Raw genomic sequence first — 18,679 nt, 5'->3', positions numbered from 1 at the left:
AATGTACAGTGGCGGCCATGCTGGGAACCAGGCCTGGGGCAGACGCTCCCTGTGAGGCCACCGGGGGCCCTGGGCATGGCCACTGCTGGGCTGGGGCCTGGGGCCCTGCCACCTGTCCCACCCCAGTCTGCAGAGGAAAGACCACAGGACCCCAAGGAAACGGCAAGAGCCGCTGAGCAACGGCTACCGCTTCCCGCGCGGGAGCAGCGCCCTCCCTGTGTCTGAAGGGAGGAGGAACGGGAGCGCAGACAGCGCCATCTACGCCGCGCGGGCGGCAGGTCCACTCACGTGGTGTCCAGGGTCCGGTTGATTCTCGCGATCATCCCCAGGGAGGGGTCCACTTTGAGGTACGTGGACGACATCACGCCCACCACCACGATGAGCCAGCTGGAGGGGCTCGCGGGGAACACGCCGGTGATGATGCCGTTCTAGACAGACAGGCCAGCGTCAGCAAGGTCCCCAGGACCACCCCCACTGCACCCGGGACGGGGGGCAGCCTGGGAGGGGGGCAGCCGTGGCGACCCAAGCCCCCACACTAGCGGGTCAGGCCCAGCTGCTCCACCCCATCCAGTCTCTTCCCTTCCTCGACTTCCCAGCCAAAAACTTCCCTGCAGCTATTTCCCCAGAGTGACCCCAGGACACCCGACTCGCACTAGCTCACCATACGGGTTCCCAGGCTCCACCTAGAGTGGCTCATGGCACCTGCTGGGCCACTGTGAAGTCCTACCCCAACCTGCTACTTCCCAGGATGCCCGAGACCCCAGCTGTAAAACCACCCTGTGCTGCTCCCAAGGTGCCCCAGGAGCCCTTGCTCCATGTCCGGAATTTGCTAGAAAATACTCTGGGGCGGGGCGGAAGGGGGCATTGAGGGGAGAAATTCCATGCGACAAAACTGGCAAAATGCCGATCACTGTTGAAACTAGGAGAGTGGCAGGGTCAGGACCTCCTCTCACCACGGTGCTGTCTGTCTGGAAACCTCCAGTTAACAGACCTTCTCCGGCTGGGGTGTCACTCAGGGGGCAAGCACGTGCCCAGCAGGTGCGAGGGCCCAGGTTCCATCCCCAGCACCTCAAGAAAAACTCCCCCTAACGCAACCTAATAAGGCACTAGTGTGACTCAGAGAATGAGGACAACACCTCCGGCAAGGTCTGAGGTGCTCTGCACCCCCCGTGCCAGCACCATCGATCTGCAAAGGCCCACAGGAGGAAGGTGCTAGAATAAAATGCCTCCTCTTCACCAAGTCTGCCCAGCCCCAAAGCCACACTGAGGCCCTGTGCCTGCAGAAGCCCTGGTGGCCCCTGGTATGGACACTGTCCTCATGAAGCACATGAGGGGGCTGGCCACACACCCTGGGTCTGTCCTACGTGGGTAAACCTGCACCACTCTTGCCAGCTCTCAGCAAGAATCCGTGTGCCACACTCAGCTGCCCCCACAGGCGGCCCTCCCGCTCCAGGGCGCTGGACAGAGCACCACCTGGAGCCAGGGACATCTGTGCGGCAGGCCTGGCTCTGCAGCTCACTGGCCGCCACCTGCTCCAGCTCATGGGCTCTCCCAACAGCCACCCTCACGGGAGGCGGCCAGGGAATCGCGCCCTGGACGGGGTGGGGGGCAGGCTGCACGCCCCCTGGCTCCCTGCCCTGGCTTGAATGTTTTCAAACGTGCGTTGATTCTATGGAATTTTTAAATAAATGAAACTGGGCTGGGAGTGCGGCTCAGTGGCACAGCGCTTGCCTGGCACGCTCGAGGCCCCGGGTTCCATCTGCAGCACCACAAAGGAGAACAAAACAAAAACTGGTGACCAACAAGACACCTACTTAAAAAGGGACAAGCTCCCTCTTCTTCAGATGACCGTCCCTGAGGACACGTGGACTGAACCGGGCTGGGGTCTGCACCGAGGGCTTCAGGGTGAACATTTCATCAGCAAGGCAAGCTACTAAACTCGCTGAAGTTTGGAAACAATCTTTTCCCAACGAGACATACAGGATTCTGCCTCAGAGCATGGGACAGATGTGGGTCCTAGTCTTGGCTCTGACGGCAACTGTTAGGTCAGCCACTCGCCTCTGAGCCCGGCTGCCCCACTGTCCTACGGGGAGCCGGTGAGCTCCACCTGCCGCTCAGAATGCCGTCAAGAACTCCACCTGCCCGGATCTCCGTGAAGTGGCTCCTTGAGCCCCGAGTCCCACGAATGGGCACAAACGCCACGCTGACTACCAGTCTGACACACTGACTCTCCACCAGCATGTGGACAGAAGCTCCCAGGTGTCAAGTGAACGTAAATATCAGAAAACCTTGAATCGGATGAACTTCTTCTTCCAGGAGTGGAGGCCCGAGAGGCAGATTTGTTTAAGGGCTTCATGGCTCAGTCGGAGGTCGATGCCGTCGGGAGTGACGGTGAACTGAAAGGCCACAGCTTGGTGAGCCTCCGCCATCTCTGGAGATTACCTGGTGGAGGGGACAGAGAGCACAGGTGAGCACGTTAGAGGCCAGGAAGAGCCTCCGCTTCAGGGCAGAGCGCTGACTTCCCTCCTCCCCACTTAGCGGACTTAACACTTTTCATGAACAGATCCAATTCTGTCCCTACACGTGACACTCATTGCATCTGACACTGTACAGCTACGGCCTCTGCTGAGAGGCCCATGATGATGGCAGTGTTCCCTCAGCCCTGCACCCTGCCCGTCCTGGGGACCCTCGCCCCTTCCAGCACTGCAGCCCAGCTGGTAGACACAGAGGCCAATGGCAGCTCAGCGGCCAGCATGGCAGGAACAGGTTCTCTCCCAGCCGGCCCCGCAAGTGGCTGAGAAGAAGGCGAGCGTCCACCCAGCAGCCATGGTGGCCCTGCACTGGTCTTCTTGCACAGATGCCTTTGCCCCTGTTCAGAGAAATGACCCAGGTTCCCAGCGGCACCACACAGACTCCATGGACATCACGCGCACAATCCTCCAGAACACGTGCCACAGGACACAGCTCTGCCTCCTCCTGTGTCCAGCCATCAGGAAGCACTTGGTCCCGCCCCAGCATGGCCTGCTCGGCTAGCTCCCTGGTGGCCTAAGGAAAAGCCCTCAGAAATCTCTGGTGGGCCAGGTGCAGCGGTGCACACCTGTGATCCCAGCGACTGAATCTGGAGGCTGAGGCAGGAGGATCCCAAGTTCAAGGCCAGCCTAGGCAATAGGTAGACACCATCTCAAAATAAAAAGGGCTGGGGATGTGGTTCAGAGGTAGAGCACTAGCCCACCATGCAGAGGGCCCTGGGTTCCATCCCCAGCACCCAAATAAAAAGAGACAGAGGAGGAGAGGGAGGGAACCATGGTCTGTCACCCTCCCTCGCTCCTCTTCTTACACTGCCTACTGAGCACACCCAGGAGCATCACCTCTTCCCCTCACGTCCCCAGCAGACCCTGCCTCTTCCTGCTACCCCGCTTCTGAGTGGGCGTGGCCTCCCGTCTCCTCCCAAGCTGTACACCACAAAGCACTAAACGGAATTTTATTAAAAAAAAAATAAAAGGGAAAAACCATCAAGAGCCATAGTAAGAGCTACAGTGGGGGGTGTACCCTCTTTGCTTGGTGACTGCTGGTGCTGGCTGAGCCTGCAGAGACCCGCTGAGGACCACAAGGAGGACCTATGAAAACCAACAGGTATCACAGTGTCAAGATGCCACCTATGGAGGTTCAGCTGGCTTGGTCTTCAGCTGGTCAGAACACAGAAAAGACCCTGTGTCCGTGAGTGCTCAAGAGGCCTGGACTTGATCATTCAGAAGGACCCTCTGCAGGCAGCCATCAGGGGCCCAGACCCCAGAGAAGCAGAGTAGGCAAGCAATGATCAAAAAAGTGATGCCCGACAGCATTGGGGTGCAGGGAGGAAAGGGGGTGCTGGCCAGGAGTCCCAGGACACCCTGACAACCAGGAGCAGCCCCTCAGGACCAAAGGCAGGTGGCTCAGCTGGGACCAGTGAGCAAGGACAGGAGGCCTGGGTCACGGGCAAGCAGCTGGGTCAAGGGCAGGCAGCTGGGTCAAGGGTAGGCAGCTGGGGTCAAGGGCGCAGCTCCTACGAGGCAGCCACATTCTCTACTAAGGGCTTCTAGGAGGGGCGCCTGCTCCCATTTCTGCTCTGGAGACCCCCATCACCATGAGAGTAAGGAGGCCGAGGGGGAGGTGAGGCCAACAACACTGAGGCCATCCTGTGCAGGGGAGCGCAGGTGGGCCTGGTCCTGCGTGGTGGCAGTGGGTGGGAGGAGGACCCACCAGGCCGGCTTCCAGGCACCGGGGCAGGACAGGCTGAGGGGACGCCCCTCGGGGCCTTGGCTCCTGCCACAGCTTGGCCATCTCTTCCCAGCCAGGGACGAGTCTCAGTGTGCAGAGGACACGGGCTGGGAGCTGAGAAATCTCGCCGGGGGCAGGGGTAGAAATCCCAGGACGCAGATGGATCTGGCAAGAGTGAGGAAGGGGCTTGGGTGGAGGCCCCTCCGAGCCCTGCTCTGACCTGGAAGAACAAGCTGGCAAGGTGGCACTGCACCTGGCTTAACTTCAGCTTGGAGCGACCTGCGTGGCCTCTGACAAAGCCGACGTGCCACGCAGCAGGAGGACGCTGGCTCTCGCGGCCTGGCCAATTGCGGAGCCACAGGGTTTATTTTTTCTTGGGTGATACGGGGATTGAGCCAGGGGTGCTCTACCACTGGGCTGCATCCCCAGCCCTTTCGTCTTGTTTGGAGACAGGGTCTCGTTCAGTTGCCCAGGTTGGCCTTGAACTTGCCACCCACCTGCCTCAACGCCCACCCGCCAGTCTGGGATCCCAGGTGTGCACCACCACGCCCATTTCCACGTGCAAATTTAACGAGCGCAAGCCCCGCCCTCCACCCCTTCAACACCCCCTGCTTAAAGTCATTTGTGATGGTCACGCTGCCTCTGGTGGCCGCCAGGGAGAGCACGTGAAAACCACGGTGGATGGGGTGCAGGGGACAGAGCCCCAGCTGGCCAGGCTGTGGAGAGGCAGCACCCTCCCGCTTGCTGGCAGGAAGGCGGAGGAGCAGCCAACCCCTCAGAGGTGGCGCGCAGAGCAGCACGTGAACTGGCCTCCAGGCTCATGGCCGGCCGCAAGGCCCTGGGTTCCATGGGCAGCACCGCAAGACAACCAAGACACAAGAAGCTGGCAGTGAGAGCCCCCAGCACGTCATCACGACAGAGGAAGAGGGGACACAGCCCGGGGACTCCCACCAGGGAATGGCAGACAGCGTGGCACGTCCCCGGCATGGGTCGCCGGGCCAGAGCAACGAAGGGCTGACAGGCCCCAGAGCCGAGGTGGGTGAGAAGCCAGTCTCAAAGGGCAGCGGCGGCCGTCCCCTTGACAGGGCGCGTCCAAACGGGTGAGGCTCCAGAGACAGAGGCGGACCTGGGGCTGCCAGGGGCTGGGGCAGGTGGGGACAGGGACAGTGGCTGCAGAGGAGAGGGTTCCTTTCCAGGGTGATGACAAAGTTCCAGAGTCGACTGTGGTGATGGTGGCAATTGGCGTGACCCTACGGAAGCAGGTGCCTCGGGAGGGACCGTGTGCACATGAGTCACTCAATACAGCTGCCTGGGCTCGGCGCCCGCACACCTCCACCTGCCAACCTCCAGCACAGCTGGGGCTGGGGCGTCCACCGCGGTGCCCGTTCACACCAGGAACCCGCGCACAGCAACGGTGCCCTGGCAGCACTAAGGCACCGGGCTTCGCGTCCCAGCTGTCCTCCGGTCCTGTGTTAGTTTTTCACCCTCCTGCCTCCCGTCGACGCCTACTAAGGTGCTGATAAATGCCACCATCTGGGATCTGGGTGGGGGTGGATGGCGTGGGTCAGTGAAGGTGGCCACAGCGGCGAGCAGGTCCAGCCGCGGCCTGTCCTCTGCACTCTGAGATTGTCCCTGATGGCTTCCTGGAACGCGCGAGGGAGGGAAAGCAGCAGCCACTGCGGCCAGCCCGCCCCTCCCGGGTGCTCTGAGCAGCTGTGGGCGCCAGCCTCCCGGGAGGGCAGCAGGCATCTCGCACCAGCCGTGCTGCACAGGGGACAATACGGGGACAGCGGGGAGAGATGCAGACCCACACGAGCCCGAGGGGTAACACGAGAGCAGAGCAGCTTGCCCACGGCAGGCAAACACCATCCATCCCACCACAAGCAGCCCAGGCACCGCCTGGGAGTGAGGAGAGGAGTCTGGCCTGTGTGCCCGTCCCCGCCTCCCCGGGCCCAGCCCCCAACACCCCTTCCTCTTCCGGGGCCTCGCCTGCCCAGGGGACTCTACCTGCCACCTGCAGCTCCTAATTTCATCCAGGTGGGTGTGCACACAGCTTGGCAGCCATGTCACCTCCAAGTGGCCCAGACCCAGTAGCCACAGCGACACGTGACACAGCTTTGCAAAGCCAAAGGGACCCCCCCCCCCAAGGCTCTGGGTCCAGCCCCTCCCTCATTGCCAACATGGGGCCAGAGGGTGCCTCAAGTCTCTAAAACTGAGGGGCTTCTTCCTCCAACAGAAACACACAGGAAGGGAACCCCATAAAGTCATGCGCCCACTCCCCTGGCCTCCCCGGGCCCTCAAAGGCACAGGGCTCCCTGCTGGGAGAGTGAAGGGTAGCAGGGTGGTTTCCAGCTCTGGGACATCGCTGCCAACAGAAAGCCAACCTGCCCCCCAGCCAGCTCGCTCTCAAACACTGAGAGCAAACGGGATCCTCAAAGCAAAGGGATCAGCAGCTCCCACGTGCTGGTCTGTGTCCAGGTGCTGGACTGCAGACCCGGCGCCGCTGAGGAGAGTCACCCCACACAGACCATGCCAGGTGAGGCAGCTGCTGGGCACGGGGCTCAGACTAGCTAGGAGCGGGCAGAACCAGACACAGGAAGGAGGGGTGGGACGAGGCAGGAGAAAGTAAGTCACTGGCAGAGGCAAGGACCTCAGGGAGGATCCCCAAGGGCCCTGGACGGCCCTGGACCCTACAGCAGTCCTGACTGTCCGAATGCTCCATGCCACTGCAGACACAGCAGGACAGAGAGCTCCTCCGTGACGCTCCTGGAGCTATGAACGGGGAATCCCAGGGGACACCAGGCCCGACACCCACGCGCTCCCCAACACTGGGCTCACCTTCCCCGCGCACGCTGAGGGTCCGGGCTGCCCGCCACCCTGTGTGTATGCCCTGGCACACACTCACGTCCCTGCAGACTGCTTCTGTGCTGCAGGTGCCTCTGTGTCTGTCCACACAGCTCTGGCCCTACTGCCCCATGCCCAGGGCTGCAGAATCCAGAGTGTGCCATGTCCCTCCCTGGGGGCTGTTTTCACCTTTTCGCTGTCACAAGGAGCCGGCAAGTGACCTTGTGTGTGGTGGAGCATTATCATCATTTAAGGGGGTGGGTTCAGAAAAAGTGGTGGCAGGCACCCCCAGCAACCCGTCCTGCTGCCCCACCTGCTGTGCCCAGTGTCCAGTGTCCTGTGACTAGATCGCCACCTTCAGCGTCTCATGAAGCCAGGCCCACTGTACACAGGACGGACTCCCGGTGCCCCCCAGCCGAGCCCTCCCAGGCAGCTGGCTTACCAAGCCTGGGCCACAGGTCAGCGGAGGAGGCAGCCACCCTGCCCGTCCCACGCTGCCTCCCTCTCCCGTCTGCAGTGCGCGCCTTTCTCCCAGCTTCAAGGCCTGGGGACAGGTCGTCCCTGTCTGACCTGCCTGCAGGTCCCTCCCCTCCCCGCCTCCGGCCACCTTTCAGCAAAGGCAGGAGGCCAGGGCACCCGCGTGCTCCCCTCCCTGGAGTCCCAGGCACACCCTGCCCAGGCTGGCACCGTGGCCATGGCCCCGTGTCAGCACAGCAAAAAGGAAGGGCCCTTGGGGACAGCGGCCCAGCCGCTCCCGCAGGCAGGCCGGCTGTGTCTGGATGCTGGCCACCTACGCTGGCCGGCCCTCTCTGTCCCTCCGGCGCCTGAGGCCGTAGCTCCTGGGAGACACTGCAGGACGCTCTCTCACCACCTCCCGGCAGCGGTGGGCTCTGCCGTGCCCAGTGCAGTGTGCCTCCAACACCAGCCCCACTTCCTGGGGCACACAGGGACCCAGAGAAGTGGCCCACCCCCACTTCCTCCTTCCTCCTGGCTGAGGTCACCAGGTGCAGAGACGGGGCTGGCCCTCGCCAGGGCTTCTGTGGTGCTGGACCCTCCTCCAGGGCCCACGACTCCAGGAGCCAGCACAATGTTCCAGGGGCATCTCACAGACTGAAAGTCCACCCACCCTCCAGCAGGCCTGTGCCCTCCCCAGGCCTTTCTCCCACTTGGCCCACAGCCTTGCCTGCCTCGCCAAGCACGCGCCCACCTGCCCTGCCCTGCCCCCTCCTCTAGGCCCTAGCTCCTGCTGCGGCAGGGAGGCACGCTGGCCCACCAGTGCCCCACACCCCAGCCCGTCCCCGCCTGGCACAGCCTGGGTCCAGCCTCTAAGGCCCCCTCCCCCAGGATTTCCCAGGAGTCCTGCTCAACTGGCTGTCCGCGTCACCCCTGGGGATAGCCCATGTGCAGTCCCCGGTTCTGAAAGAAGTGGTGTCCCCAGGGACAAGGTTTCAGTGCGACCAGAGGATCCAGGGCACCACAGGGTGTGCACCTGCACCCAAGTTCAAGGATGGCTCCGGGCGAGAACAAATAAACACTGGAAATGAAAACTGAAAAGAAACAACAGGCAGACGGCGGGCCAGGGCCCGACCTCCGGCTGCCCTTCACTTGTGCCCTGGAATCGTTAAGCAACCGCGGGAGAAATACTCCAGCCTTTGGACCAGAATTCCAACCAGAGGAGCAGAGCGATAGCGGGTGCACCCTCGGGGCAAACAGGCTGGCTGCTCCTCCCCAGAAGCAGGTCTGGCCAGGTGGCACAGGAATGGCCCTCCAGGGACTGTTCCTGACACAAGGCCACTCCTTGCCCTGTGCCCTCCGACTGGCTCAGCCGTGGCTGCCGCGACAGCAACCCCCAGCTCCCGGAGACGTTCAGGAACTCATCACCAGGCCGCCCGGCCCGGCACCGTGGCGCTGCAGCGTGCTTGTGTTCACCGCAAGGACAGAACCACTTCTGAGAAGCAGGCGACGCCCGGGCGGCCCTCAGTGGACACGCGCCCCGGGCGGCTGCGTGGAGTGGGCATCGCCCACCGGAACCCCACCTGAGCAGCAGCGCACACACGGCCTTGCCTGGAACCCACCTGGGTGCCCACCCTCCCCCAGGCCCTCCGTGCGCAACGGCGGCCGGCAAAGGAGAGACGCAGGTGAGGTCTACACAGAGCGCTTAAGCGCCTTACGGTAATCCGCTCTCAGCGCCACCCGGACGCAGACAGGCGCCGGCCTGAGCACCGCGACCTACTTAGCATGATTTTAAAAATTCTCACCTCCAGCCCAGAGTTCATGGTCCCCGATCCCCGCACGCCCACGCTGGGCTCACTGGTCACCTCTGCCTCGCCAGGCCCCGCCATGGCCTGCTTCTGCTGCGCCCCTCTCCACACCCAGGAACACGGCCTGGCCACCCTGAACCCACATGCCCAAAGTCCAAGAGCCCTGCAAGGCACACGGCAGGTTTTCCTGCCCTCGCTGGTGAGTTAGGAGTGAGTTTGATCTCCCAAGATAAGCCAGTGGCTCCTCAGAACACCCTCCTGCTCGGTGAACCAAGCCACGAGGACACGCCTGCTCCAGGCCAGCAGCAGTCTCCCTTCTGGCGACCTCCCCGGCTGCCTGCCAGAGCCTCGGCCGCAGGACGCTGGGTACTTTGCTATTAGAACGTGGTCACTGGTTCCTTTCTCCATGGTGCTTCCTCTTCACCAAGGACCTCTCCCCTCAGAAGCCAAGGCTGGGAGTCCTGGCCCTGGCCACGTGGGCACCGGCCCTCCACGAGCCAGGTCCCCTGCCTCCAGGAGGAGACCTGGTCCTCTCAGAGTGGCCGCTGCTCTCCCTGAAGATCCGGGTGGGAAGGAGGGGAAGGGTCGGCATGAGGCAGCATGTGGAAATGGCCGGGGTCCATGAATCAAACAATAAACTTGCTACAGGACAACAGGCTTCCAAGAAAACGGTCTTTACAGCAACCGGATTATGTCAATAAATTCCGTGCTGGCGGAAGTGTTTCGACACAGCCTGGTAGTCAGCAGACAGTGCAGACAGATAAGTGGTGGGGAGGTAGAGGGAAAAACAGGTAGGAAGGGGGATTTTTCTGTGCTTTTAACAATCAGGATGCAATGGCACACACCTGTAATCCCAGCCACTGGAAGGCTGAAAAGAACTGTAAGTTCGAGGCCAGCCTCCACAGAACAGTGAGACCCTGTCTCAAAATTTTTTAGATATTTAAAAGTGGGGACTGGGGATTTAACTCAGCGGTAGATTGCTTGCCTAGCATGCATGAGGCCCTGGGTTCAGTCCCCAGGACTGGGGAAAAAAAAAAAGGACCGGAAAGTTCCTTTTACCAACTGCCTGGCGTATGCTGGACGCTGGTATATTTTTTATTAGTGCATCTGACCGGCAGCAGCTCCCTAGAACCCTAGGGAGGTTACTACTGCCGCCCCACAAAATGGAAAATTCTCAGGCTTAGATGTCAGAAATGTGCCCAGTGTCACAGCCAGCCCACGGGGAGCAGAGAATCATCTCCAACGGGCATGTTCTTACCTACCAAGGTCAAGAGGTGGATGCTACGCAAGGCCTACTTAAGATTCCTGAAGTTACAACACATACAGAATTAGGTCACCCCTGTAACCAAAACGAGGCATCACAGACGCCAGTAAAACTACGGTGACTACAGACACCTCTGCTGCCAGCTCTCAGGCTATCCGAGTTCCCCGGCCTTCCCGCTAGAATTGCATAATCCCAGGCACACGGGAGCGGGCTCTACCCTTGACCAAAAGCCAGTCGCCAGCCACCTACCTCAGCGAGCAGTGGACAGCGTGCTGGGCGTCACCCAGGAAAGGTCAGCCGCAGGCGGTGGCCAGGCCAGGCCCCAGGGAAAGGCCTGCCTCCCTCCCAGGGAGGAAGCAGAGATGAGATGACACGCGGGCCTTGCCTGGAGAGACTGGCGTAGATGCCGCAGGTGGGTCTGTGGTGAAACGGAGGCAGTTACCTGGGCATGTCCTCCGCATGGAGCAGGTAGCCACCACCCCGGGCTCTGCTGCAGTGGACAAAGCTAGCTCCAGCCTGCAGCCCAGGCCCCAACCTGGAGAAGGCATGAGCATGCCAGTCATGACCTCCCCGTGGCACCTCAGGCTGGCCTCTTCACTGCTACACAAAGACCTCCAAGAAGAGGACCAGGAACATTCTGGAAAGCCCACACTTGCCCAGGGTTTTCCCCCAGAACTGGCCTGCCTGTGCAGCAAGGCTCGTGCCTCTTCTGAAGTCAGGTGCAGGGGAACCAGCAATGATGAGAAAAAATTAAGCCCCAGCTCCTGCCCGCTGGTGCAGGTGGGCACACGTCCCCTACACGCCCAAGAATGTCCTTCCTCACACAGATGTGCATCGCTGTAACCGTGCCCTTGTACTTCTTGAGTAAATAAGTGCATGCACCAACAAAAACATCGTTCCCCAAATCTGACGGATATCCCTGAGGGACAAGGATGTGAGACTCAAAACTCACTTGATGTTTTTGAGTGGGTCTCAGGCACAAGAGGTGAATAATGTCCCAGTCTGTTTTCCATCGCTATAACAGAATACCTGAGACTGCATAATTCATATACAGGCTTAGCTGGCTCACAGTTCTGGAGCCTGGGGAATTTGTCATGGATGATGGTGGATGGCATCACATTGAGGGCGGTTGTGAGAGTGGTGGATGGGCACAGGTAGAAAGGAGGGAGGGGACGAAGGAGCCGACCCCCTTTATAACAATCTGCTCTCATGAGAATTAATCCAGTCCAATAAGAGAGGCTAACGTGCACTTGAAGGCCCCACATCCAAAGCTACACCGACCACATTTCTACCTGAGTTTTGGTGGGGACAAGCCACGTCCAAACCACACCAAGGAACTTCCATTGCAAAAGGTTCATGACTGAGCATTCAACATTTGCATTATTTAAAGTGACCATACAGTGAATTTCCTGCAGTGATGTGTGCCACAGAAAACCCTTCACGTTTATAGGGCCAATAGGATGGGTCCATTGCCTTGAGAAGAGACAGAATCATCACTTTTCGTCAACAGCTCTTGGAAACAACACAGCTCCCACCCACCCAAGTACTGTAGAAAGAAGGCCAACTCAACTTCAGGCCTCAACAAGAGGACACACCTCAACAGGAAACGGTCAATCAAATAAATACACAGAGATGTGATCTTAGCCAAAAAGAAGGAGGAAAGCCATGTAGGACCACAGTTCTAACATCCAGCCAGATGCAGCGGCCACGGACTTGGGAGGCTGAGGCAGGAGGATCACAAGTTCAAGGTCAGCCTCAGCAACCATGCAAAGCTGTGTCAAAATTAAAAATTTAAAAAGGGCTGAGGATGTAGCTCAGTGGTCGAGTGCCCCTGGGTCCAACCCCCAGTACCAAAAAAAAAAAAAAAAAAAATGAGAGCGCCCAAACGTCTCTAACAGGATATTGTTCTCACGAATGTCCCCAAAGCCACAAGGATGATTTCCTACACGTGCCTCACTTTTGCACCCAAGGTGTAACTGTGTGCAGAGCACAGTGGTATCCGTAACACCACCAGCAGATCCGACACTGATCGCCAGAGCCTGTATTTATGGCGGCTCCAATAAACTGGGCAGAAATGCCCAATAAGACCACCCCAGGTTGAAAGTTGGCAAGTAGAACAAGTGTGGAATCCCGGCCTGCTGCTCCACAACACAGTGCTCCGCAAAGCCCCAGCTCTTCCTCCTGTCATAGCCAGGCTGCCTGGAGCTGTGGCTCTCTGCCACTGCCCAGGATCGCAAGCATCATACCACCTATCACTAGCCTGGGAGGAGATCCAAGTTCAAACGCCAAGTGCAGCTCCTACTGAACATGTATCGTTTTCACACCGTCATAAAGTACGGCCGTGGTCAAGTTGGTTCTACCAGAATTTCACACGCTCAAAACTCTTTCCACGTCTGATCTCTCCTTGAAGCCTCTCCGAACTCAAGTGAAGTGGGACGGCAGGGGCAGAACCACCATCCTGCAGATGACCGAATGAAAACCCTGAAATGCTCATTCTAATTTGCAGCTACCTCCAGTCTGAGCCAGGCATGTGTTGGGGTGTCCCTCTGACTGCCCAGCGATCTGGGGAGCTGTGTAGAAAAGGGAGGGACAATACAGATCTGGGTGGGAGCTCCATCTCTTCCACTTCCTTGGATACAGGATCTTGCACAAATGTCATCTGCTCTCAGACACTGTCCCGGGCCCACGCGGGCACCCATCACACAGAAACGGCAGAACTGAGTGCTCACGCACACGTTATATCTTCAACACAAGAACGCGCTGAGCACCTTTCGGCAGGAGCCTGGGGCTGCCCACGGCCCTCCCAGACCTGCATGCTGCTACGCTCCCCAGCGCGGCCAACCTCAATGCCACATTTGATGCCACAGCCTCTTTTCTCACTTGGACACTCAGCTTCCAGCAATGAGTGGGTTTCTTTCAGCAGACCTCAATGGTCCCCAATTCACAGAAAGGGTGCATGGTAAGGAGGAGAAAATGCAAACCCCTGGTAGCGGGACTCTTTCAGGACACTAAAGAAGCTGACACTTGGAAAATGAGAGGTGAATCTTTACATGAAAGAATAATAATTTCATAACAAATCAAAGTCAGCATGTGACAGTGCCTTAACATTCAAGTTACTTGGTGTTTGCCTTTACTACATGTGTCGCCTTTTTAATTTGGGGTGAGGGATTATAAAGAGAGGGAATGGTCCTATGCCCCCATCCTCATGGTGCTTATGGCCCAGAATGTCTGCCTAAGGCAAGTGCCCAAGAGCCCCAGGACCCCAGAGGAAGCCGGCCCTGGTGGAGGCAGAGGGTCACTGAAGAGCTGGTGCCTCAGTGTGGGGCAGGAGCAGGGCTGCTGGTCTCAGGTCCAAGAGTCCTGACCACATGAAGGAAGGTCCACTGAGAGCAGGGCCCAGCCACTCCCTCCACTCCCTGCTTCCCTCTCAGGAACTTCCGGGGTGCAAACAGAACTCAGTGCCCCCAAAGGATCCCCGTGATGTTGGGAGGCTGCAGCCCCCTGGAGGACAGAGGGAGCCGCAACACCTGCAGGTCTGCCTTGGGCCATGGAAAGTGAGGACAGCAGGTTTTGGAGTCAGGTAGGAAGCAGGAGGAGCAGGACTAGAGTCCCAACCACAGGTGGGGGATTAGGGGACGACCCTCCAGGAATGGGTGCCACAAACCCCCAGCATGGCAAGTATGTCCCATTCCTCTCCTTGTTACCTAAGCAGCTCCCTGTCCAGTGATTCTCAGCAACAGAGCAGTAGCCACCAACATCCCACTCTGCCAAGGTGGCCATCGCCCCAGCAGCAGAGTCTCTTTCATTATTAACTTTCAAAAACATTCCTGGACGTCAGCACAACCCACACAAAAAGAAAGGCAAAGGTGAGCCTTTCTCAGAACAGGCCTGCCACGTTACCCAAACAGGGCACGTGGCCTCAGCCTGTGGGAACCCAGTGTCCACTCAGTATTTGCACAGGGTTAAAGTTGAAGGTTACAAACAGCAACAAATATTTGAAATAAACATGTGGAACATATTCCTTACTTGTATTAGGTAATAGATATTTTTCAAACAAACCAGTCTGGACAATTTATGTATCAAAAAAATTAGAAACGGCAGCGGTGTGCAGTGAGGAGGCTACTACTAGCACTCTGTTCCCATTTGTGCCTTTTGAACTGTGCACCATGTGGCTGCACTGCTCATTTTTAAAACAAAAAAAGGCCTTGCAAGAGAAGATCAAACGGGCATAGCCAGCCTAAGACGGCTGAGACCCGAGGCCTGGTTCAAGCTCAGAGAATCTTGTTCTCTTCTAAGCCTCGTGCATGCTAAGCACGTGCTCTACACCCCGCTCCACCCCCTCCTTTCCTTTTTTTCTTTTTTGAGGGGATGGGGGTCTGGCTCTGTTGCCCAGGCTGGTCATGAATCCTGGGCTCAAGCAATCCTCCCACCTCAGCCTCCGGAGTAGCTGGGCCTGGAGGCGCTGCACTTAAAGACACTTCACCTTGGAACCACCATTTTATTCTTAAAAGCACCAATTCTTCCGGGAAGTTCAGGCTTCTACCAGTCACAGAACTCTGGCCTGCCAATAATAACCATGCACAGTGACTAAACATTTTTCCAACGAAAGCAAAAAATGCAAACGATCAAAGTGCAGAAGCGGCCCCGGGCCTGAGCGGGTACGTCTCTGCCTCCCACAGGCGCCACCTTCCCACCGCCCTTAGATTCCTGCAACTTGCTCACTACAGCGCCTGGAGCGCGTCCTCGGAAGGGCACCGCCAGCGACTGCGGCTTCCGCGCCCCGCCCTTTCCCCCACCCCCGGGCGGGCGTCACGTGACGACTGAGAAAAGTAGGGGAAAGGTTAGCCGGAGCCCCGCCCCCGGACTGGCGCGTCCCGGCGCTCAGATCCTGTTCCACCGGCCATGCCCACCGAGACCTTCCGGAGCGAGCAGGCGTGCATTGCCGTTGCCACCCCAGCGACAGCAGGCCAAACGCAATGCACTTCTCCGTGGGAAGGCCGAGCCCTGCTGTGTTCAGCCTCTAGATAGTTTCGAGCTCCGTTTGTCAGATAGCAGATGCCGCATCCAGCAAACCAGCAGCCTGGCACTGTGCCCACCCAAGCCCAGAGCGCGTTTGAAAGGGGTTCACTGCGAAGCCCAAGTAAAATTTAACGGTGTTTTTATGAATGAGCACGCAGGGGGCCAGGGTTGGGAAAGCGCGGGCGGCGCCCCAAGACTCCTCGGAGACCCAGTCCTGACCCTTGGGTGACCACTGGTCCGGGGCTAGAGCCAAGCACGCAGCAGCAGCGGAAGAAACGCTGGTTAATTCCCTTCATCTCCAGGTTAGGTGGCTTGTTTTCACTACAAACTCGAAAGGCTATTTTGGCCTGTGCATGATGCCACTTTTAATACAAAGTATGTGCACGCCTAAAACCTGGCCCTGTTTGATTCCAGCGTCTGTAAGATGGAGTTCAAGTGCAAAGCAATGCTTTGTAGGAAGCCAACAGCAATTTACATGTGAAAAAGAGCCCAATGACTCTTGGTACTGAGGCAGAATCAACCCAAATCAACCAACTCTGAATACTGATGGTGCCCAGGCCAACGTACACTGGCCTCCACCACAGAGCTGTCATCAGCTCCAGAGTCCTCACGTTTCTGACTTCCTTACTCGGCCAGCTGGATCTTCGATAATTCGGAAAGGGGAATGTTGCTGGCACAAATGGAAGCCCAGTGCCATTCAGCCGTTGTGTATTCACTTAGCTTGTGGTTTTGACGGAAATAAACACGCTTGAATATCTGGAAGGACCAGAAACCAAACTCCAGTGGAAGAAAATAGTGTAACAAAATACACGTTTCAAAAGGTGAAACTCATTTTCATTTTGTTTGGTAACTTAACAAAGTTACTAGTTTCCTATTAAAATCTGCCCTTGAATATTTTACTTCATGCAGTAGAGAGGAACCAAAAACCTGTCTGGAGCTGGGAATATTAAGTTTGTTCTGTATTTAACCTCGTAATTACTTGTAATGTTTAACTCTTGTAATGAAAAAAAAAAAAAAAATCGGCCCTCCTCTCCGTTGCCCTCGGCTTTAACGAAAGCCAGGCACCGATTTACATCATAAAGCCGCTGACCCACGGCCTTCCCGAACAAAACGAAAGGAACCGGCTGCTGGCTGGCCGCGACCGTAGTGCGGAGCTGGGGGCTGCTCTGAGGGCCCGACGGCCCCGTCGGGCTCGCGGGCCAAGTTCGCCGAGGCCTGGTCACGTGTCGCCCCCCACCCTCCCAGGCCGGCCGCCTCCAGGCCTGGCACGACCTTGGGCAACCTCTCCGCACCCACCTGCCCTTGACCCAGCAACGCACAGCGGAGGGTGGGGTGCGCTCAGAAGTCGGAGCCCCGACCAGCGAACCCCGTCCCGCTCACCCGGGCGCTTGCACCGCGCCGGGAGTCCCTGCGCCAAGGGCGTGTCCCGACGGCTGCACTGCCCCGGGCGGGGATAGGCGCGGGGAGAGGGGCTGCGGGGTCGGACGCGGGGAGGGGGCGGAGGGAAGCCGCCGAGTGTCCTGACGGAGCATCCTTCCCGCTGCCGCACTCTACCTGCCCGCCGACTGACCGAACCCCATGGACCCCAGACCCAATTCTTTCGCCGAATGGGAAAGGGGACAGGAATTGGTGGCCCCACCTGCCCCGGATCGGAGGCATCTCGCCAAGTCCCGGGAGCAGAGCATCCCTCCCTCTGCCACTCCAGCCTAAGCCGCGGCAGACCGGCCTTCGCGCGGGCCCCAGACCCAAACCAATCGCCGGCCGGAGACACAGAGCGACGGCAGACACCGGCCAGCAACGCTACTGGCCCCCGGCCGGAGGTGTCCCGCCAAGTGCCGGGGGCCGAGCATCCCCCCCGGGCGGACCCCAGACCGCAGCCATTGCGCAGGGTGGGGGCCCAGCTGCGCCCCGGTCGGAGCTGTGCGCGAGCCCCGCCGTCCGAGGACAGTGCTGGGGTTCACCGGCGTCCGCCCCGCGGCGGCCCCGCGCCCGGGTCCCGGCAGCCCTCGCGCGCCCCCCGCCCAGTCCGCCGCGGCCCGCAGGGCGGCGCCGCAGCCCTCTCCGCGCGCGCCCGCGCCCGGGCCTTACCGAGTCGGCGGACAGCGGCGCGGCGGCGGCGGAATGAGCGATCGGCGAGCGGGCGCCGGGGGCGGAGGGCCGCGGGCGAGGCAGATCGCTCCGACGCCGGCCGCCGCCGATTGGCTGAGGCTGCCCCGCTGCGGCGCGGGCGGGTAGGCGGCTTGGGGCGCGCGGCGGGCCGGGGGCGGGGCCGGGGCGGGGCGGCGGGCCGGGGCGGGGCGCCGAGGGGAGGGGGCGGTGAGGAAACTGAGGCTCGCGCGTACACGCCACCGCAGCCTCTGACAGGACCGGTCCGGGACGGGACTCCTCGCCTCGCCGGCCTCAGTTTCCTCCTCTGCAAGGTGGGCGGCCGTGCACACCTTAGCGCGGTGCCTGGCTTATTACGCCCGCGGTTTGTAGGCATTGCCCCGGGATCCTCACGGCACCCCTGCGGGGCTGATGCTGTTTACCCCCCACTCCTTTTTTAGAGACGAGGAGTCAGGACAGAATAAGGATGACTAACTTGCCCAGGATGACACGGCTAGAAATGAGAAGTGAGCCCACGCCCCAAATCGGACCTCTCCCCTGGGGCCAGCACGCTAATGGGCTCCTCCTCATCCACTGGGCCAAAAATGCCTCTCTGGCGGGGCTTGGGGGAGATCTGGGGAAACAACAATTCAGGGCTAGGGGTGAAGCTTAGTGGAAGAGCGCGTGCTCAGCATGTGCGAGGCCTTGAGTTCCATCCACATCAAATAAACATAATTATTACTATTCCAGCGTCAAGAACGCAGTAGATGCCAGGAGCGAGTAACGAGCTGAGTGCAGAGTGAGTGACCCCTCCGGAGAGGGGCCGGGCGTCTAGCTGATGCCAAGCATCTAAGGTTAGGGGGAAGGGAGCAGAGCGGACAGCCAGGAGGAGGCAGAGCGGACACCCGCCGCGTGAGACACCTCCCCCGGCTCCTCCTGCTCCTGGGCT

The 18,679-nt window shown here is 59.5% G+C and overlaps 1 protein-coding gene across 5 annotated transcripts in view; it reads right to left on the bottom strand.

Annotated features, from left to right (window-relative positions):
• The window catches only part of Cpt1a (carnitine palmitoyltransferase 1A), a 52,168-nt gene extending 34,285 nt beyond the window's left edge, over window positions 1–17,883 (bottom strand). The window contains exons 1-4 of one of the 5 annotated variants that reach the window (XM_047517581.1): window positions 17,734–17,867; window positions 10,876–11,044; window positions 2,289–2,442; window positions 289–428 (exon numbers count right to left, since the gene is read on the bottom strand). In XM_047517581.1, the coding sequence (XP_047373537.1) occupies window positions 289–428; window positions 2,289–2,429 (281 nt within the window). In that variant the 5' untranslated portion in view covers window positions 2,430–2,442; window positions 10,876–11,044; window positions 17,734–17,867. Of the gene's footprint in view, window positions 1–288; window positions 429–2,288; window positions 2,443–7,543; window positions 7,564–10,875; window positions 11,045–17,284; window positions 17,592–17,733 lie in introns of those variants that run through there. The other 4 variants (XM_047517582.1, XM_047517580.1, XM_047517583.1 and 1 more) reach the window with 4 other exon arrangements.
• Window positions 17,884–18,679: the final 796 nt, after the last annotated feature.

The sequence above is a fragment of the Sciurus carolinensis genome, chromosome 11, assembly GCF_902686445.1.
Source record: "Sciurus carolinensis chromosome 11, mSciCar1.2, whole genome shotgun sequence".
NCBI classification, from domain to species: Eukaryota; Metazoa; Chordata; class Mammalia; order Rodentia; family Sciuridae; genus Sciurus; species Sciurus carolinensis.
This window is presented reverse-complemented; position numbering and strand designations above follow the sequence as displayed.